Consider the following 23,577-nt stretch of genomic DNA (forward strand, 5'->3'; position numbering starts at 1 on the left):
TCGTTCGTGAGTAAGCTCAGCCATTATTCTCAGAAGGCTGACAATCTATGAAATGCTCTGTAACTTAACAACCATCGGAAAAACATAATATCTGACTCATGAGTATACATCCGTGAAAACATTCGACGACTTCAAAAGTGTTCCAGTAATAGTAGACTGGGTGTTCTCCTCCTATGCTTAAGATTGCAGGATCGAATCCCGGCATAGTCGGTGGGATTTAAGAGCGCTTAAATGCGAGAGACGCGTGCCGGTAGATAGTCTGGGGCATTAATGAATTCCGTTAATATATCGACTCTGTAGTGTCTCGTTAAACAGACAGTATTTTGTAGAAAATTGAATGCGTACCATTACACTAATAATACATGTTAGGAAGCCCTGCAGACCACGGCTTCGAATTATTCTCCAAAATAGCATTAACAAAACACTATTCACCTCATTAACACCCAGTTCCAATAGACGGCAGACGCTCCCCACCCTCGTCGGAGGGTCTGTATTACAAGCTGCATCAGGCCAGTTGTAGCTACACGAATTATTATTATTATTATTATTATTATTATTATTATTATTATTATTATTATTATTTCTTTGGTTTGTTAGTGTCTGCCTGCCATCACTCGCATTTCCATGCCGCTCATTAGTTCAATCGCCATCAGAGAAGTCGACTTGGTGATTGTTTCTTGTTTGCGATATAAGCAAATCGCGTCGCTGAAGAAATCGGTTGTTTGTTAACTCCGCGCGAGAATGTACAGATGGAATGCACTCTGGGTTATACTGCGGGACATGGGAACTCCAAAACACCTCATCAGTCTAGTCAAGGCACTTTACGGTAACAACAGGTCACATGTTCGCGTCAACGATGCTCTCTCAGGATCATTCAAAACCGAGGCTGGCGTCAGACAAGAGCGCATCCTATCGCCTCTGCTCTGTAACATCTACTCAGAGCACATTATAAGGAAGGTGTCCGGCTTCGTGGCTAAATGGTTAGCGTGCTGGCCTTTGATAACAAGAGTCCGGGGTTCAATTCCCGGCGGGGTCGGGAATTTTAACCATCATTGGTTAATTCCGCTTGCACGGGGGCTGGGTGTAGGTGTCGTCTTCATAATTTCATTCTCATGACGACGCGCAGGTCGCCTACGGGAATCAAACCAAAAGACCTGCACCTGGCGATCCGAACATGTCCTCGGTCACTTCCGGCATTAAAAGCCATGTATGTATGTATGTATGTATGTATGTATGTATGTATGTATGTTCAGTCTTCAGCCCTAAGGCTGGTTGGATCCTCATCAGCTCTGCCATCAGCTGTCGTAGATGGCCTAGGCATCACTACGCCGTTTCATTTTTTCATGAGGAAGGTTCTGGAAGACTGGGAAAGAGGCATTCGACGAGGAGGAAAGACGATCAGCAACTTGAGGTATGTAGACGATACGCTCATCATAGCATGGAGCGCCAGAGAAATGGAGTTCAACGTTGGCAAAACAAAGGTCGTGATCGTGGACCGGGCAAACAACTACTTGCCACATTTGAGACAGATTGGAGGTTTTGAGGTGGTGAGCAGATTCGTTCATCTTGGTGCTCTAGTATCGAACAATGGGGGGTGCTCGGTTGAGCTCAGGAGACGCCTTGCAATGGCACGCAATGTGACGGCGAAGATGACAAAGATCTGGAAAGACAGAGCCATCACTAACAACACCAAACTCAGGCTGATAAATACTCCGGTTTTCCTCATCGCCACATACGCAGCTGAAACCTGGACAATTCATAAAGCCGACAGGAAGAAGATTGAAGCGCTGGAAGTGTGGGTGTACCGCCGAGTTCTAAGAGTATCCTGGGCCGAGCACGGCACGAACGCTTCCCAGCCGCACAGACTTCGGGTAATTATTGGCGAGGCATGATTAACATTAACACAGACATATGAAATGAGGAACAACTGTTAATGCAAACGTTCCTATATAACAGCAATATTCCGTGTGTGTGAATCGAAGAGGTGGGCATTACGGAGGATGCAGTCAACAACAGGGTTAGTTTCGGAATGATGGTGAAAAGTTATCAGGATTTTATGGTGGAGATAGGACCCAGAAGACGGAGAGGCCCTTTACCACAGGAGCGGAAGAAAGCGCTGATCGACAGCCTCAAGAGATACTGGCAGGATGTCAAAGTCGGCAGAAGAACAAGACACTGACACTGAAAACGAGATTGGTTGTTAACACGCAGTCCATAGAGGCTCAATAAAAAAACAATATTCCCAAACAAACAGAAAAAACTAAAAACAGAACAATAATAGAGCTTGTTTCTCAAATAGATTTTTGAACGAGTCTTATGTGCGCAGTTTTCAATAATATTCACAAGTAAACAGAAAAATAGAACTTGATTCATAAACAAATATTTAGTAGGAATGTTTTATGTACGAAGCTGTCAGAAATAATCACAACATACATACATACATACATTATCATTATAGACCAGGGCCTCTCAGAGATCATGCACTGTGCACGGTGCAAAAGACGACTTCGCTTGGTTGACCAGAGTGGAGACCCCCACTCCTCGATTTGGAGCAATAGCGCCGCCTCTCTCTTTCCTCACGCCTGTCTCCCTCTTCCTCACTTGCTCCGTAGCGCTCCACATCCGAGCCGAGCTTAGCCGAGTAGCCCAGAGACGATGCGTTGGTCCGATGCGAGCCGAGTGGGACCGATGCACTGTCCACAGGCACTCTGCGCCCCAGTCTGCACGCGTGAGATTTTGGGCGTTTGAGAGGCCCTGTTATAGTCCGTTATGTCTTTCAGCGTTCAGCCTGCAAGCTTCTGTGAATACTCCCATAGGTCTGAAGCTTGCTTAAAATGTTCTGGACTCGGTAAATTAATGAAGCAGGATGCTACCCTACTTACACATAGTCCAAGTGAGGATCTCTCCTTTAACGGGTTATGGACCACCGGTGGATTGTATAGTCCTAGCCGCCTGAGCACAAAGATGGCCATGACTCAGAACATGTCCGAGATGCTCACTCCCATTCCATAGCAACTGGTATCCCGACTCTCAGGACCACTTACCAGGGCACTCAGCCATTGCCCATGGTTCACGAACTAGGACTTGACTACAGTAACCCACAACATGAACCATAATCATAAGTAAAAACAAATAACTTGCTTCATAAATACATTTTCTTAATAAACGTCCTATTACTGTATGTTATACATTTCATGATACGAAATGTGAAAAGCTCTACAATCATGTGTGCCGGCTGAACAGTCTCCATTGGGAAAAGTAGTTCTCTGAAGGAATGCCCGCTTTCTAATCTCATTTCTGGATATAGAACCATCTGCCACCTTCTCCAGATTGAACGCCTTAGCAGCCTCCGAAGACTATCACACTCCATGTTTTAAGGGGACTTAACATCTAGGGCGATATTGTTTGGATGGGGGTGGGGGGCAAAATGGCACTCCGCCCCCTAAGATCATCGGGAGGGGGGCGGGGCAGAAAAACACCTTGCCCCCCCCCCCAGTCGGCGCCTCTGAGCGATTCTGTCCTAGAAGAGCTCAAGGTCAAGAAGATTAGCCAGGCCTGTTTGAGATACTTCGGCCTCATATAATGGAGAACTGGAGATTATGGAAAAAGCTGATCGTGGAGGGCAAAGTGCAAGCAACAAGGACCCGGGGAAGAGCTCCAGCAAGGTGGATCGACCAGATGAAGGAGGTGGTTGGGAGGTTTCTACATCAAGCGACGCAGCTAGCGCAGGATAGGAGAGCATGGCAAACACTCTCCAACCGCACGTGACATGCCACCACACCCTGTGAAGGGTACGTGGATAGGAGAGAGAGATGATTATTATTTATTATTTTAAGAGGAAGTACAATTGGACAACTACAGTCTCTTAACAGTAGTCAGAGGAAAACACGGAAGAGTTTTGACCCTTTGAAGAAAATATCGGCCAAGGTAAAGGCCAGTCGTTTATAGTCGTTCCTTGCAACAGGCAGGGGTACTGTGGATAGGTACATTCTACGGCCCTCATTCACAGGGGAGATTTTCTTGGACGTTAACGAATGTAATGAAACAAAAATACAGTAACACCTCGATAAAATGCTCCCGTTTATCACGCTACCCCAGTCCCTTGAAATTTCCTATAGAAAGCCGTATAAAAAATACCCCGTTATATTGCGCTTAGCTCCCATTATTATTATTATTATTATTATTATTATTATTATTATTATTATTATTATTATTATTATTATTTTAGAGGAAATAATATTCAGTTAATTTCTTGCGAAGTTCTGAAGAAATGGAACATTTTACCCCCTCGTCGCAAGTGAAGAAAACTAGCTAAAGGCTAGGTAGAGCATGTTGATATCCAGGCCTCGCAATCAACTTATCTTTTTTTCGCTACAGGGAGTCTGCAGCGTGCACAAAGTACACATGTGGACTAATACTGTGAGGCCAATGTAGGATTTGTTAGAAACAGATTTTTACGTATCAGTGTAGAAATCATGTACAAGGAAGTGAGAGGAGAAATTTTTAACACATCCCTCACTAGTTTACATGGGCAGTTCTAAGATTGGATTTACTATGTTCACGATTATGAATGTGAAAAGAAAAGCACTTCCTTATCGGATATGAGATTTTTTTTGCCAAAGCACCATGAAAATGCTAATTCTAATCAGAAACTGCTCGCTGATTCGTTGGAATTCCATCGTCTAATTTAAGAACGACCGGGCGAGTTGGCCGTGCGGTTAGAGTCCTGCAGCTGTGAGTTCGCATCCGGCAGATAGTGGGTTCGAATCCCACTGTCAGCAGCCCTGAAGATGGTTTACCGTGGTTTCCCATTTTCACACTAGGCAAATGCTGGGGCTGTACCTTAATTTAGGCCACGACTGCTTCCTTCCCACTACGAGGCCTTCCCTATCCCATCGTCGCCATAAGACCTATCTGTGTCGGTGCGACGAAAAGCAAGTAGAAAAAAAAATTTAAGAACGATATTAACAAATCATGATTGAGTCACCGCAGTCGCGGTGTCAGGTGGATGTAATACTGTATATGTAATACAGTGTACTGTGTTTCAGTAAAATGATAACCGAGCGGAGTGGCCGGGCGATGGCTATGGAGCCAAGCACTGCATTCGGGAGGTCTTGTGGGTTCAAGTACCATCGTCGGCTGTCCTGAGAATGGTTTTCTGTGGCAAATGTCGGGACAATTCCTGTTCAGATGTCACACAATTACTTCCATTTCCTGACCCAATTTCATTCACCATCATTGGCGTCTGACCGTAAAAACATGCCTTATAATTTTATCTCACCTCATTCTCGACCCCGTATCAGGAATCGAGGCATACATTTCAGTAAAATGATGCAATGAGAAGCATATTAATTAATTGTATTGCTTAGTTTCTTCTCTCTTAATACGCGGTATCCATGTGGTCTCCTGGACAGCGTCTTATCGAGAAAGAGTTGGGACGCCACTTTGAGAACGAACTACACTTGCACTCATTTCCCCCCCCCAAAGGCATTGTGCACTCGTGAAGGAGGTACTAAATTGCTAATATTACTATATCTGGGTGTACTAGATCTTTCCGTGAACACGTGTTTAGCTAAACTATGTTTGAATGCGAATTACACTATTCAACATGGTTGCTTTTCACGAACGTTGTTGAGCTTACCTCATGTTGTTAATCTTTATAGAGGAATGGCATGTTGGAGATTGAAAGAGTGTGGACTCTCGTTAAGTATTAAGTATAAATGTAGATCTAAATGCATATCTTAATTGAGGTTTACCAAAGAGAACAACTGTTTCAGAATGATCGTATCAATAAATCAGCACTTGGAAGCATGTAATTAGCTACGAAAGCGGACTTGTTGGCTGTTATTCTTCTCTGTAATGAAGTAAGCATCCTGCGTACCCAGAGCAAATAACTAAGGCCCGGTTTCATCAACACATGTTAGTACTTAACAAGGTGTTAAATCATTTTAACATACGATTTAAGAAAATTTGCGTTTCATCAACAAATGTTAACATTAACAAATGTTAAACTGCGTATTAAAGTTAACATCAGCCATTTCCAATGTTAAATGGCTAAGGCCCGGTTTCATCAACACATGTCAATGCTTAACAAGGTGTTAAATCATTTTAACATACGATTTAAGAAAATTTGCGTTTCATCAACAAATGTTAACATTAACAAATGTTAAACAGCGTATTAAAGTTAACATCAGCCATTTCCAATGTTAAATGGCTAACATTAGCATTTAGCAACCTTTTCCAAAATGGCTGCTGTGAATCTCGCTTTCGAGGCGGAATTGCTCTATTTAAATCTTAAAAAAAAAAAAAAAAAAAAAATCCTGATCGAAGAAGAGTTCGGCGACGTAATGACTTTTAAAATTTGACAGATCCGAAATTTCTTCATAGATACAGGTTATCGAAAACAGTCGTTGCTAAGGTTGTTGACGAAATTCAAGTGAGGTTAGAATATCCTACGAAGATAAACTTACCTCTTTCTCAAATGCTGCAGGTACTGATAATATTACGAGTTTTTGCTACTGGTTATTTTCACATAATGGCCGGAGACAATGCTGGAATTTGTAAAGCCACTGTTAATAGAGTTGTTTGTCGAGTGTCTGCAGCAATAGCATGCATGAGAAGGAGGTATATAACATTCCCTTCAGTAGAAGAGCGTCAGCAAATTATCCGCGACTTCTATGAAATAAGCCGTTTTCCTGGTGTTTGTTCTAAGTGCAATAGATTGCACACATGTAAGAATCCAATCACCTAGAGGCAATTGGGCCGAAATATATCGTAATCGAAAGGGATATTTCTCTGTTAATGTTCAGGTGATTAATGAGCCTAACCTCCAAATCAGGGATATACTTGCTAGGTGGTCTGGTTCTGCACACGACAATACAATATTTAATAACTCCCATATCAGAGCACAGTTTGAAGTGGGACAATTGACGAAGTGATTTTGTTAGGTGACAGCGGATACCCGCTAAAAAAAGTATCTGTTTACCCCCATTGAAACCCTCGCAGATTTTTCCCGCGCCTCGTCCTTTTCTTTTATCGTCAAGCCATCTGTGCGTTTGCACTCAATAACTTATATATATTTACTAACTAATTCAATTAACAACTCTTTTTCGAAGGAGGAAAAATTAGAACTACGATTCCGTTTCACTTCACGCGCCATATTTTACAGCTGTGCTCAAACAAAAGCGCATCGGAGCGCGCTGTAAAACAGCATGATCGTACCACTGCCTCCTTGATTCGCACCAGTTCGCAATATTGGGAGAGTTAACAGTCGATTAGTTAACATTTCACAAGAAAAGTTTGATGAAACGCAAGAAACCTAACAAGATGTTAAATTTCTAACTCTGTGGCCCGGTTTCATCAACACATGTTAAATATATACTAACAAGTAGTTAGTTAATTCGGAGTTAGAAATTTAACATCTTGTTAGGTTTCTTGCGTTTCATCAAACTTTTCTTGTGAAATGTTAACTAATCGACTGTTAACTCTCCCAATATTGCGAACTGGTGCGAATCAAGGAGGCAGTGGTACGAACATGCTGTTTTACAGCGCGCTCCGATGCGCTTTTGTTTGAGCACAGCTGTAAAATATGGTGCGTGAAGTGAAACGGAATCGTAGTTCTAATTTTTCCTCCTTCGAAAAAGAGTTGTTAATTGAATTAGTAAATATATATATAAGTTATTGAGTGCAAGCGCACAGATGGCTTGACGATAAAAGAAAAGAAAAGGCGCGGGAAAAGTCCGCGAGGGTTTCAATGGGGTAAACAGATACTTTTTTTAGCGGGTATCCGTTGTCACCTAACAAAATCACTTCGTTAATTGTCCCACTTCAAACTGTGCTCCGATATGGGAGTCATTAAATATTGTATTGTAGTGTGCAGAACCAGACCACCTAGCAAGTATATCCCTGATTTGGAGGTTAGGCTCACTAATCACCTGAACATTAACAGAGAATCCCTTTCGATTACGATATATTTCGGCCCAATTGCCCCCAGGTGATTGGATTCTTACATGTGTGCAATCTATTGCACGTAGAACAAACACCAGGAAAACGGCTTATTTCATAGAAGTCGCGGATAATTTGCTGACGCTCTTCTACTGAAAGGTATGTTATATACCTCCTTCTCATGGATGCTATTGCTGCAGACACTCGACCAACAACTCTATTAACAGCGGCTTTAGAAATTCCAGCATTGTCTCCGGCCATTATGTGAAAATAACCAGTAGCAAAAACTCGTAATATTATCAGTACCTGCAACATTGGAGAAAGAGGTAAGTTTCTCTTCGTAGGATATTCTAACCTCACTTGAATTTCGTCAACAACCTTAGCAACGACTGTTTTCGATAACCTGTATCTATGAAGAAATTTCGGATCCGTCAAATTTTCAGTCATTACGTCGCTGAACTCTTCTTCGATCAGGATTGTTTTGTAAAAGATCTAAATAGAACAATTCCGCCTCGAAAGCGAGATTCACAGCAGCCATTTTGGAACAGGTTGCTAAATGCTAATGTTAGCCATTTAACATTGGAAATGGCTGATGTTAACTTTAATACGCAGTTTAACATTTGTTAATGTTAACATTTGTTGATGAAACGCAAATTTTCTTAAATCGTATGTTAAAATGATTTAACACCTTGTTAAGTACTAACATGTGTTGATGAAACCGGGCCTGTATTAACTAACTACTTGTTAGTATATATTTAACATGTGTTGATGAAACCGGGCCTAACATTAGCATTTAGTAACCTGTTCCAAAATGGCTGCTGTGAATCTCGCTTTCGAGGCGGAATTCACTATTTAGATCTTTTACAAAACAATCCTGATCGAAGAAGAGTTCAGCGACGTAATGACTTTGAAAATTTGACGGATCCAAAATTTCTTCATAGATACAGGTTATCGAAAACAGTCGTTGCTAAGGTTGTTGACGAAATTCAAGTGAGGTTAGAATATCCTACGAAGAGAAACTTACCTCTTTCTCCAATGTTGCAGTTACTGATAATATTACGAGTTTTTGCTACTGGTTATTTTCACATAATGGCCGGAGACAATGCTGGAATTTCTAAAGCCACTGTTAATAGAGTTGTTTTGTCGAGTGTCTGCAGCAATAGCATCCATGAGAAGGAGGTATATAACATTCCCTTCAGTAGAAGAGCGTCAGCAAATTATCCGCGACTTCTATGAAATAAGCCGTTTTCCTGGTGTTTGTTCTACGTGCAATAGATTACACACATGTAAGAATCCAATCACCTGGAGGCAATTGGGCCGAAATATATCGTAATCAAAAGGGATATTTCTCTGTTAATATTAATGTTCAGGTGATTAGTGAGCCTAACCTCCAAATCAGGGATATACTTGCTAGGTGGTCTGGTTCTGCACACGACAATACAATATTCAATAACTCCCATATCGGAGCACAGTTTGAAGTGGGACAATTAACGAAGTGATTTTGTTAGGTGACAGTGGATACCCGCTAAAAAAGTATCTGTTTACCCCCATTGAAACCCTCGCGGACTTTTCCCGCGCCTCGTCCTTTTCTTTTTTCGTCAAGCCGTCTGTGCGCTTGCACTCAATAACTTATATATATTTACCAACTAATTCAATTAACAACTCTTTTTCGAAGGAGGAAAAATTAGAACTACGATTCCGTTTCACTTTACGCGCCATATTTTACAGCTGTGCTCAAACAAAAGCGCATCGGAGCGCACTGTAAAACAGCATGTTCGTACCACTGCCTCCTTGACTCGCACCAGTTCGCAATATTGGGAGAGTTAACAGTCGATTAGTTAACATTTCACAAGAAAAGTTTGATGAAACGCAAGAAACCTAACAAGATGTTAAATTTCTAACTCCGTATTAACTAACTACTTGTTAGTATATATTTAACATGTGTTGATGAAACCGGGCCCTAGTGTGCCAGGGAGCGCGAGGGATGTTATCGACTCATCAGTAAAATTCCCAAACATGGAGGGACTGGTGATTTACGTCCTGGTGTGGTAATTACAACATTGTTGGATCGATCTTCATGCTGTTTATTATCTATTTTTCACACACATAGTCAGTTCAAATTTTAATTCATAAGGATTTTGTTTCAACACTTAGGGGTTCAGTCTGTTAACGGTTTTGATGCAGCTCTCCGTGCTACTATATTCTGTGCTAATATTTTGCAGCCTGTGTTTGTTTGTCCAACCCTTGTCCCGTTTCCCTACGGGGTCGGGTATGAGGTGAGATGAATTTGTCGTGGCGGTTTTTTATGACCGGATGCCCTTCCTGACGTCAACCTCACCAGAGGAGTTAATGGGAGATGAAATGAATGACGTGATATATGATAGTAGGGAGAGGGTGAAACCCGGTGCCGGCACATAGCCTACTCCTGTCGAATAGCACCAAGGGGTCTGCTCAAGGCTTAACGTCCCCATCCGACGGACGAATCACCATCAACAGCGTCATATGCCCTCACTCCATATGAGCACTGCGGAGAGGTTTGGAATTTAATCCAGGCTTTTGGCACGCAATCTAGTGATTAGAAATTGTATACCACCACCTCCCCTACCCTGCCGGCCAACATTCTGATGGTGAAAATTTTTTTCGACCAACGGGACTCGAACCGGCTAACCTCGGTGTTAGACCGTTTTAGACTTCAGCGCCTTAACGATCATGGCCACCAGGCGGGCTGCAGCCTGTATTTAATTAAATCTGCATATCATGTTGCCGCATTGGGTTTCCTCTACCAAACCTACCCAACACACTTCCCCCTCGATTAAATTATTGAGTTTTGAATGAGCATGTTTTATAAATTCTTCTTGTGGTCAAGTTTCACAGAATTGTTCTTTATTAACCAGGTTCATCCTGCACTTCATCATTGGTGATTAACTCTACGTGTCTTACCTTCAGTAACTTCAGTACTTTTTTCTCTTCCTATTCTTTCTTTCATTATGGTGTATGTTTCATTTCCATTTAATGCTTCGCTCCACACACTCTCGTCAGAAATGTTTCTCTAAGACCTATGCTTGAAATGGGCAAATCTCTGAACCGTTGACTTAGATGTTAGGCCTCTTTAAACGAGGAAGCAAATTTCTTTCTTTCTTTCTTTCTTTCTTTCTTTCTTTCTTTCTTTCTTTCTTTCTTTCTTCGGGTAGTCTGCCTTTAAAAAATCTACTTGCTTTTGGAAATTATTACTATTTAACTACCCAAGCAGCAACCTTGATACCCTTTTAAGTTTCCATTTCCTAGTCGTACATTCCGTGTATCTTCTTTCGACTACATTCCCTTTGTTACGCTGCATTAACCGTTTCTGTTCTTCAGTACATTATCGTGTACCGTAGTTCCTTCCCTTGATCCAGAGTTTGTATTCCTGCCGTCTTCTGCCGTATCTTCTTTCCATGGAAGTGGTTTTCCTTCTGAACTCCTAAATATTCACGAACAGGCTCTACTTGGAAAATTTGTTTGTCTTACCTACGGTCATCCAACTTGTATTTTTCTCGCCTCACATTTCTTGTCTATCTCATTTTTAGTTACACCCCCCTTCCCCCACCGTAAGTTTCTATACTTCTGTCGTTCATCAGATTTACAGAATAACCCTTGATTTGTACGTTTATTTTTTTATTGACCTCGCCTTTCTTACTGGGCATCTTTTAAATGATCTTACCTTATCCTCAAGCGTAGTGTATTCCTTAGGCTAACAATTCCTTGTGCAATGCCCTTTCTGAAACTCTTATTTACTTCCAATCACTTTCTCGTCCTATTTCTTTATTTTTTCTGTTATATCTATTTCTTATCCAGACAGACCGTCTTTTTTTTTTAATACATTTTGAATATTTGGACACACTCATTTATGACCAATGTAAAAATCATCCAGTATGCTTCCTATTTCGCCCCTTTGCACCGGTCCATGTCCTCCCACTACGTTCCTATTTCTGGGTTTCCTTACATTTTGAGCACAGTTGCGGTAAGTAACGATTAGATGAAATTGTTCAAACTTCACTGAAGCAAAAATGAGCAATAACATTTAAGCAGAATGCCGTACCAACAGAACATGTTAAGAGGTGCGCACGTTGTCTATTTCAGTCTGGCTGGAATGAGGATTTTTAATTCTTAGCTGCTTGGCTAGAGTATGTTAGTAAGTGTCCGAATCTGATTTTAATTTTGAGATAGTCTAGCGGTATGTACTGTATGTTCATGTTTTCTAGTCTGCTTCGAGTTTTTTTTTGTATGAGATCGGTGATGTTGTTTATTGTGGGATATTATCAATGCGATTTTATGAATCCAAGAAACTCGGTTCTAGGGAAAACCAATCTGAAACTCCCTATTGATAAGATATTGAGTAGAAGATCGGGAAACAGTGAAGCTTAAATGTAGTTTGCTACTTGTTTATAGGGGTAAAGCGATTTGGCATTGCCGAATTCTTAGGCCTGTCCAGAAGATTATTCCTCAATGTGCTGCTGTATTACTTGTTAAATGATATAATTCCATTCTATGTGAGATGGAGGTGAAGTAGACATTAGTTAGGTTGGCTTATGTCTACAACCTTTAATGAGCGAAAGAGAGAACCAATTGTCTTGTTCTTCCTGGAGGTAAGTCCATGTCGCATGCCGCCTTAATTTGTACCCAAAATTACTCGTAAGTCAGTCACACTTATCGCTTGCAAACATAGATTCGAACCTGTGTCAGGGTGAGAGATTTTACAGTATCTATTGCCAAATTTAGCATCTCTTAAGTGTGACTTCCTTCGAGATATTTAATTAAAACTGAACGCAGTGTGTTTCTTGTTTTAATTATGATCCCTGCATTGAGTGATATTGAATGTCTAATTACGTACTCGTATTTGAAGCCCACTGAACATCAAAATAGATTCTTCCAAGGTCATTTCTCTCATACGTTTCCTTTACTTCAATTCATCTGTAAATGAATTTAGTCATGTCGTACGTATTAATAAATGTTTTTAGAAATCGTTCAGGGTGATGTTCAAATGTAGAAAGCAAGCAGCGTTATTTGCAGGGCAACGGAACTCTGTCAAACTGCATGAAATCGTAGTTCATGCTTCAGATCTATCTACGATATTGGAATGCAAAGAGTTGAGCATGGTTCAAACACTCCACTGTGCCGCTCTTCTACCACACTATTATTGATGAGTGATTATATATAGGTCGGTTTTATGATAACATCTGTCGGTTTGGCACTTATGACTAATAGTTTGCCCATTGATGTTCGTTTTGTTTTCATTTAACAAGTAAATGATACAAACTGATAGCTGATTAAGAACGTGAAGGGTCAATTAGAATAACAGGCATTAAAGTGCAAGTGCCAGCGTGTCGGGTTCGTGCCTCCGTTTCATGATTCAGTTCGATCATCTTTAGAAATCTGTGAATACCGTAAATAAAACTATGCAATTGCTGTAGTTGGCGTATTCGCTACAAACATCTGTAGATACAGCTTTGCCTTTTATACAATTTGAAGGTTTTACATTTTTAGTTTACGTTGGATTATCGTAATTAAATTGACACAATCAACGTTTTCACCAAAAATCCTTGTAATTATGAACTTGAAATGTCCCTCTTTTACAAAGTGACCATGGATAGATTAGGTAGTAATAAATGCGTGCTACTTATTACGCAACTAAACTTGGAAATAATCTATTTTTATGTGCTGTGTGCTTATTTTCTTCCCTGGTACCATTTTAAGATATAATTTGAGCTGCTTTACTCTAATTTGCGTTAATTTTAGTTGAGACATGGGTTAATTTGAGTGTGGCTTGTGCATGCAGAGGTGCGCCAGGAGGCCGTACAGCAGGCCTTGGCGGCGATGCAGAACCGACCCAAACCCTCGCTGCCCATGCCCTCCAAGAGAACCTCCGTCATGGCCAAAAGCCCTGACCGCGAGCGCCACGAATCTGGTGGGTATCCTGCATGCTACTAATGTTATTAGCTCAAACATTACAAAATGCTTTGATATAATTTTTATGTTTGTCTTGTGATAGCTCTTTCAAGGTTCGATGAAGTATTTGTAAACATATGCATTCCATTACCGGTACGTTCTTTTTCCGGATTGGACCGTGTTGTTGTTTTATTTAGGTGCCGACGGTGCGAATGCATTGCAGTATGCCCTCCACACATTGTAGCATTTCAAACGTTGTCAATCTGTACATAAGATAGATACAACAGATACAACACAGTCCAACCTGGAAAAATAATCTAATTGTAATTTAACAGACCGTGGAAGCTTCACATCTAAAATATGCATTATGCCGAGGAAATGTGCTTGTGTGCGATTTTCTTATATGGTAAACATTGATCAGAAATTTCGTTCTGCGTTTACATTGATTTTGATTCATGCCAAGGGCTTGCGACATCTTTTTCGATAGCCCTGTGTCCTTTCTGTGTTTTTATAAAAACTTTTGTAATTTTGTGTATGTATATTGTTTGTTAAATGGGGATGGGTTTAAGAATGCAGTTGTGGCTTCTAAGTTTGATATCATTCTGGCACTCATTGAAGTTGCTTATTAGACACCTCTTCTAGGACGACCGGGAGTGAGATTTTAACACACTTCTCTAATCAGTTATGTTATCAGGCATACTGGGTCTCATTTCAGTCCTTCAAAGCAGTCTTAAATTTGGGTGGAAAGCTACTGTGCTAAATCCTAGACTGCCAATGTCAGTGGTGTACTCAGTCATTGCCCTTGTGTTTCTAAGATAGCAGCTTCATCCGGGCTGAGTTTATTTTTTATTTTTTAAAGGTGATTATTCCAATACTTGGGATAAAAAATTAAGTTTAACGATTCCCCTCTGAGCTTTAGTTGGAAAATATGAACTACTAGTTTTAGTTTTTTCCATATGGATTCTGCTTAATGTCTTCTAGATGGCAACCAAATCTTCACATATAGTAGTGGATTAAACCACTGGAGTGTGGGTCTCATAAGATCAATAAACATTAAGTCTGCTATGTTTTTCATTAAAGGAGCATTTATAATGGGAGTTATAGTTTCATTCTTTATGGTGAAGGGTTGTTTACACCCAGTGGTATTGACTGCTGACAAATGGGAGAGGTCATAATCTCTTTTTTTTGCTGAGACTTGTATGCCTGCCTGGCATGAACAAAACTACTATTAAGTGGAATTCACAAAATAACAGGGGTGGCCAGGTCTGTAGAGACAAAATCTGAAGTAATAAATGAGGAGAAACTAAAAATTTGTCATTAGAACATTCATGAGTACTGGAGCTAACCACTGCTTTCTAACACATACAGAAACTTCTGGTACTAATTTATCAACTTTTTTTCTAACTATATAGGCCTACTTGTGCAGTGTACTGGTGAATATCAGTCCAACTAAACCCCTGCTTCCCACCAGGAAGAAATTCAAAATATATGTAGAAGCATATATGTGGAGGCATCTCTATCGTGAGACCAGTAGCACTGTATGCAAGCGAGTGCTGGCCTGTTATGAAGACCATGGAGAAGAAAGACAGTGTGCTTGAAATGAATATGCTGAGACAGTCTTTGGATATCACCTCACTAGAAAAAAAGTCAGAGATTTGAAAGTGGCCCGTGTTGATGAAAAGATCCTAGAGATGAGACAGCTAGTATGGGCATGCTAAAAGAGCACAAGCAATCTCTGTGGCAACTGTGGCTTCCAGTCTGGAAGTGAATTGTTAAAGAGTTCCTGGAAGGCAAATGTAGCAACGGATGGACACTATTCACAGCAACATGGAGGTAGCAAGTCTAACGTCCTACAACATGAATGACAGAAGTGGAGGCAGCGTACACAAAGTGCAGACACTGCGACTTGGAGGAAAAGGTGGTAAGAAGAAGAGAGGCGACTACTCTCTGTTGCTGGCTTCTGGCTTATTAAAGAAAAATTCTGACAAAGCACCGTTTCTTAAAATCAATACCTATAGAAGGGACATTAAATAACAATATTAAATAAACTCTAGACCAAAGAAATGGACAACTATTGTTTTCAATGTCATAAATATAAATGAATGTTGTAGTACATTGTTACTTGTTCCACTGAGCAGACTTTGAAATTTTAATATTTGTCAAAATGTGGTTTTTTAAAGTTTAAAACATGGGTTCATGGTATCGCTGGTTGTAATATTAGTTCTAGACAACTTATTATATGGGGAACAAAATGTTATGATTGATATTTCCATTTAAAAGTGATTAAAATCATGATTATTGAAGTGGCCCCTATTGAAGAAAAGGTCCTAGAGATAAAACAGCTGAAGAATCTCTGTGGAAGCTGTGGCTTCCAATCTGGAAGTGTCAGGCAGCGGGAACTAATCCGACAACCCAAGAGAGCCAACAGCTTCGGTGGGGATGAGCTCTCTTGGGAGGATGATTGGTCCCCCAGTGGAGGAAATGCCACTGAAATCCATCAGGCCATCCTTTTAGCCTTGGGATAAGGGATTATCTCTAAAGGAGGATGAAATGGAAACATCTGGTCAATGGCACAGGATTAGGCAGGCAAGGAGAAACCACCAGAATACCTCATTCCCATGAATATATATCATGGCAGTATGAATGTATGTATGGATTGAAGTTCCATGTGATAAACATCATGATATGATCCGTATTGACTTACACTATAGTTAGACAAAATTTCTTTATTAGAAGTTATGTTTAAATTATAGTTTGAAGTTGCGAGATACTCTCGTTAGCAGCTGGCACTCTGCTGAGCCCGAGTCAGACAGTATGAAATAGGTGACAGGGCGTGACTGTTTAAGTGACCAGGTATCCCATGTGAAATCGTCAACTGGAAAGAGAGGAAAGTTTCAAGCTTGAAGAAGCTTCCAGACTGGCAAACTCTACATACTGGAACGAGAGCTAATGATAGAGGAGGATGGCGTAGAGAAATTGCCAAAACATCTAGAAGGAGCCAGGGCATTTGACACATTGTGTACATCTCAGGAGTTCAGAAAACTGGCATAAATGGAGTAGCTATCTTGGTCAACCAGGCAAAAGAAAAGAATAAATATCTTAACCTCAAAGTGAAGGTCAATAGAACATCCAGGGACATTACGTTTTTAAAGGAGTGCTTAAGATATGGATTCTTAGGATGCCAAATATTTTAAGGACACTAGGTTCGGGGCCCTGACCTAACTTTAGGCTAAGATTTATTTTGGCTGATGATGCTTACGACAGTTAAGCGAAACATGTCCCATCTTACAACACCTGTTGTAATGTTTATATCCTAAATATAAGGAAAAATAAATATTGGAAAGGTGGTGTTAACTATTATTCTTATTTTAATGTTCATAATCTGATGTCCAATACTGCCAACAATGAAATTTATTACTTGTAAAGCATGAAGTGTCAATTTGGAAATGTGATCAGAAGATCACGATCATATTTTCAATCATCTACAAGTTGATGAATGGAAGTACAGACTCTTTGGAAGAAACTGAGAGATCAGCAGTTTGAAACATGGAAAAAACTACCACACCGTGGAAAAGGTGTCTCGCATTTTTCAGAATGGACACAATCAAATATCTGGATTACAACGAATAAAGGACTTTCAACTTCCCAGTGGACTAATGCCATTAAAATGAACTGCAATGTGATAGCAGTCCGAAGCGTTCCTGGTAGAAGCCAAGAAAACCGTTGCCGTCACTGCAACGAGATAGAAACCCTCCCTCATGTTCTTGGTTTCTGCTCGAAAGGGGAACTATTGAGAAATAACAGGCACCATAGGGTCAGGAGCAGTATTGCAGAACTTCTTAAAAAACTCTGGCAGATTTGAAGTCTTTGAAGAAGTGCACTGTATCTTTAGTGATGGATCCAGTAAATGTGCAGACATTGTCATGATTGACAGGAAGAGAAACATCGGCGTTGTTATTGATCCAACAATAAGGTTTGAGAGTAACAGTTCACAGGCCAAAGAAGTTGATTCTGAAAAGAAGAGACACTACGAACCCTGTTTTAAATACTTTGAAGAAAAGTATCACATACCTGCCAGTTGCTGGGAAGTGATAGGGTTACTCTTCGGTGCGTGAGGATCTGTCACAAAATTTTCAATGAATTTCTTCCTTCGTTTTGGTATTCCCGTTTCGTATCTAAAAGATATTTGTTTATATGTTTTATGAGATTTTTTGGCAATGGTAAATCATCATTTGTACGGTATGTGTAAAGAAAGTTTTCCTGATCGGGGATAGCTGTAGGGCTACAACAGGAGAAATTAAAAATTAAAAATATATATAAGCTCATTTTATCCTAAGATAAATAGTGTGAAAATAAATAATAATTTGATGCTGTTATCGTACGGTACCCCTTGTTCTAGGGCAGCTATCCCTTGTGGCTTCTCTCTCTCTCTCTCCCAATGGACTATCAGCACAGTACTGGTTGAGTTGTATTTACCGTAATCAGTTCCTTGGTATGATATCTTAAGGAACTTGATCTTCTGAACAGTATTTTACCCATTGTTCTATGTATAAGGCATCTTGTATATTTACATAAGAACTCACACTGAAGGCAGATGTCTTCTGTAAACAACTTTCAGATTAGTGTAATTTTATAAATCTATAAAATAGGAACCAGGCTTTTGGCAAGTTACTCACTCAAAATTATTGTAGGGTACGTTATTTTTATTGTTTTAAGTTTAGTCCTCTGATATTGATTCTGTGTGAATATACAGTATAACAACCAACCACTTTATTTCAGTATAATTAATTTATACAGTTTAATTGTAGTGACCGCAGAATTTATGACTCAACGTCGTACTCAGTTGGAGCATCTGTTAGTTGTAAAATTTTCACTGTTTGTATTTATGAATTGTTCTACTTTGGATCAGTTGAATATTTATGGTATTTTTTCATTTCAGATGGGCCTGTTCATTTAATTTGTCTACAGTTTTGCCAGAAAGTTTAGGGACACACTATGATTTGAACATTGCTACCCTGTCCCTATATTATTACATGGCATAACGATGTTTTTAATTACCATTGGGGAAAAGTTTTTTTTTTTTTTTGTGCAAACTAGGTGTTTATATGGTGATGGTTACTTTCTTTTGAAAATTTGATATTTCTTTTAAAGAAACTAGAACTATAGACTCTTTTTTGACAAAATTCAAAATAACAATGTTAATTAACTGTGATGCAGTTTTGATGTATTGCTGGATTGTTTCTAATGTATTATATTTAAAATTAGCAAGAATGAAATGTTCCTTGAAAAATTATTTTGCTATTTAGGGTTTTGTTTTTCTAGTCAAGGGTGGGGTAAATAGTGGGATAAGTTGCTTGATGTAACTTCTGAAAGGTGGTGCACTGCAGTTTACACAGCAGCATTCCTTGGGATTCACTCTGTAGGCAAGACAGGTTCCACGTTGGTAGGTGCTTCCATTTGGAAGTTATATCAAACAACTAATGCCATGATTTCCCCCACCTTTATCTACAGAAAACAAAACACAGAAAATTCTCGGACCTTTGTGAAATAATTTTTAAAGGGAGATTACATCCTTGCCAATTTAAAATATATTGGAAACAATCCAGCAATAAAACAAATTGCATCACAGATACTCAGTTGTTTAGCATTTTATTGCCAAAAGAAGTCAAATATGTTGCTTAAAAGAATATACAATTTTCTAGGAGGAGTAACCATCACCATAGAAACGCCTAGTTTGTTTCAAAGAACACTAGTTTTCCAATGTTAATTAGCAGTTTAAAACATTATGCAGCTAAAAATATAGGATCAGGTTCATATATGTTCAATCATAGTATCCCTAAACTGTTTGGCAAAACTGTATCTAACATGTATTATTTGTTTGTATTCTTGCAGCTCTTTCATTATGCTATACTATCATTCACTAAGTTTTATTTTATGAGTAACTGTCAGCAGCACATTTTATGTAGGCATTTTTGAAATTCTAGTCTCATTTAAAATGTAACATTTAATCATTTTTATGGATGACAGAATTTAATTTTAAAAAAAAAAAACCGGTTATTATTTTTAATTTGTGCTGATACAGACTGTATTTGGTTACTGTTGTGTTGTGAATTAACAGCTCTGTTTTAAATATGCCTTTGTTATTTTATTATGACCCTGGACCACTGTCCAGTTTGGCATTGTTTTAACCTCTTTAACATACCAATTATTTACAAAATTGTGATCTTTTTTTTACCTAATTTTTTATTGTTAAAATGGGCTATTTATTGAAAACTAATGACAGTGGTAACAATGAAAATACATTTTTCGAACTTAACAATGAAATATAAGCCACCGAAAAGTTCCTGTTTTAAAATCCTGAGTATACTCGTGATACATTTTACGGGTTCTAAAATAAATAACACAGCACTAAACATCCTCGCAACACGGCTGGAAATGTATTTTAGGATTAGCCTTGAAAGGAAAACGTGGTGGGGCAGGTGGTAGTGTTCCGGAAGTATCAATTTCACACCACTGTCTGGCACTTGCAATATCACAATCAGATGAACTAGAACTACCAACTTCTTCTTCTGAACTGTCTTCAGAAACTTCTTCAGAACTATCAGACTCACTAAACTCAAAATCAAACTCTTCTTCACTCTCCATTTTCACCTAACAGACAAAGTACACTTAGATAGCAACAAATACGGGAAAGCCGCGAAAACGAACTGCCTGAGTCACCGACATCCACTACGGTTGAGTCAGAGACATCTGTTGGCAAAAATAGGACCCTAATGTAATAATTTCATAAACATCTGGCGAAAATATTGAGAAACAACAAGAAACGAGTATACTCGGGCTTTCATGTTAAGAGGTTAATCAATTAAAGATAAAATTTGTGGATGTGACATTAACTGACAGCTACAGCCATATAATTGAGAAATGTTATTTTGTAGACGTTTCTAATTGGCCTGCAAATGGAAGCTAAATTCATGTAATTAAATGAGAAAAAATTGGAAAATGTGTTGAATCAGTGAACTAATATTCTTTAATTTTGTCTAATATAGCTTCTATACATTACACTGCTGTATATTTTTCCTTGAATTTAGAGTGATTTTACCATTTCTCATGTCGCTTTATTTAATTGGAAGAGTTGATTAAATTGGAAAGAGGTATTTCAGTGTAAATCATCATCATAATTATTAATTACCATACCATTATCACAAATTTATCACCTATAGTTTGCATCCAGTATGTGAATACTGTCCTCCTTTGTTGTCTTGGGTAAATTTTCTCCTCTTCTGTCTGTTTCCATTTAAAGCCTCTTCCTGTTATGTCTAATTCTGCACACTCTGGCTGACCCTTTTGCATTAATTCTCTTGACATACCCAAATCATTTAAAACTTGATTTTGCTATGATGTTATGGAATGGCTGTTTAACTCGTGCCTTAGAGACAGATTACAGATCTTACCCTTTGTCATTCTCTGACCAATGTGATGATGAAGTGTGAAAGTTAATTAGCTTCTTATATTCACGTACTAGTAAAGCTGGAATTGTATATTAAATACACTAAATGTATTTCTTTTCCCTGAACCTTGAAATAGGTTTCTTCTTCTAGATATGACTACCGGTACTGAACATTCTGTAATAAAAAATATCTTTGCATTGACATTTCATGTTTAGCATCAAGTTCCGATGAGGACAGTGTGGTGAACGAGGGTGATGTACAGAGCACGCCAGAACGGGAGCGTGCCCGTACAACACCTCAGCTTCTTCCTCAATCCGACACGAGTAGTACGGGTTCTGCTCGTGAAACACCACCTCAGCAGCGGCAGATCCATCGGCAAACACGATTACCGAACGGTGGACCTGGGCATACGGTTTGGGAGGAGCGTGATGATCGTAAACGTATGAAGCAGGAGATTACAGATCTGGCTGATGTAATGCACAACTTAAGACCTTGTAAGTAAAACTGCATTATTCAGGTGACTTCACTGCCATCAGCAAGAATAGTGTGTCTTGTCTCAGTTAAGATATAGTATTCTGAAATTTTTATTATTAATCTCCTTTATGTTCCTGCAGATAATTTCTTTCTTAAAAGTGTTGAAATGAAGGTCAATATGATCTTATTCAGCAGTTTATTCATTTAAAAAAAATAAAGATTTTAAAGAACTAATTATCAAGACAGCAGCATTTTAAAACTCTACTGTGAATTAAGAGATTGATAATTTTCTTAGTGAAATAAAAAAAGAAACTTTTTTCAGACACACAACCACCTGATGTAACGCACAACACTGCCCAATCCAGGCGTTTAACTGCAGCGGACCGAGTAAATAGGTACAACCAGTCCCGACAGTCATCTGCATCAGATGATAATATGGGTTCGTATTTATTCCTTTTACTTCACTTGCATTATGTGATTGTTAAACAAAGTCATTGTAGTACAACCAGTTACATTGTTCTTCCTTGTACAGTGAAACATTGAAATAGTGCCATTTAAAAATATTTTGCATACATTCTTTTAACCACCATGATATGAAGAAAATCAGTTAATTACCTATCTATTTATATATATTTTCTTTTAACAAGTGTACACCTAATTAAGAGAAACTTACCTTCTGTGATTATGAAGCATACATACTCTCTCATATGTCATTTTGTAATATTAACCCAACAAACTTAATCACAGTAAGATTACATACTTTGCTTGTATTAATTTCAACTTAACAACTTCAAATGCTAATGTACTCTTGAACATTCAAAAATTGACTCATTCAAATTTTTAAATTCCTACATTGGGTATCCTCGGGTGGGGTAGTACAGCTATGACAAAAAGTGATGCAACTCGGTTACTGTTAAATGACACGTTCCTGACGAAATGAGACTGTCACTACACTGTGCAACTGTCCGCATATGAGAATTACATAAAGAAATACAATGAAATGGATGAGAAACTGTAAGTGACCATTGCCACCGGGATATTTCCCATTTGCAATGTGGGTTATTATTATTATTATTATTATTATTATTATTATTATTATTATTATTATTATTGAGCCTCTGTGGCTCAGACGGCAGCACATCGGCCTCTCACCGCTGGATACCGTGGTTTAAATCCCGGTCACTCCATGTGAGATTTGTGCTGGACAAAGCGGAGCGGGGACAGGTTTTTCTCCGGGTACTCCGGTTTTCCCTGTCATCTTTCATTCCAGCAACACTCTCCATTCTCACTTCATAGCATCTATCAGTCATTAATAAATCACTTTGTGAGTGGCGACCCCATCGTACTAATAGCCTATATCTGCTTCATTCATTACATCCCTGACCTGGTCAATGACTGAAAAACTGGCTGTAGGTTTTCATTTTCATTATTATTATTATTATTATTATTATTATTATTATTATTATTAAAATTTAATACAAAACTCAAGAATACGCACCTCCACTTTACCCTTCAACAACACATATATTTTCAACCGAGGGACACAAAGATCGTAGCGTCTGAAGAAGTACTGGGAGGACCACAAAGCCCGAACAATCCCTTCAAAGAGACCTGAACGATGGACTGACTAAAGTGATACCGTGAAGTCGGAGGCACGGAAATACCCCAGTACTACATACACGAATGAGACAAAATCAAGAATCAAACCAAAACAGATAACATACTTCTCTACACACAACATAAACTCACTCATGCAAACCGGTAAACTAAAAGTGATCACCGACAT

General features: G+C 39.1%; 1 protein-coding gene across 9 annotated transcripts in view; it reads left to right on the forward strand.

The window, feature by feature from the left end:
* DIP2 (disco-interacting protein 2) overlaps positions 1-23,577 on the forward strand; it is a 440,396-nt gene that overhangs the window by 296,898 nt on the left and 119,921 nt on the right. For all 9 annotated transcript variants that reach the window (XM_067157712.2, XM_067157695.2, XM_067157732.2 and 6 more), the window contains 3 exons: positions 13,760-13,888; positions 21,533-21,811; positions 22,114-22,230. In XM_067157712.2, coding sequence (XP_067013813.1) covers positions 13,760-13,888; positions 21,533-21,811; positions 22,114-22,230 — 525 coding nt within the window. The remainder of the gene's footprint in view (positions 1-13,759; positions 13,889-21,532; positions 21,812-22,113; positions 22,231-23,577) is intronic.

This window comes from Anabrus simplex, chromosome 1 (genome assembly GCF_040414725.1).
Source record: "Anabrus simplex isolate iqAnaSimp1 chromosome 1, ASM4041472v1, whole genome shotgun sequence".
NCBI classification, from domain to species: Eukaryota; Metazoa; Arthropoda; class Insecta; order Orthoptera; family Tettigoniidae; genus Anabrus; species Anabrus simplex.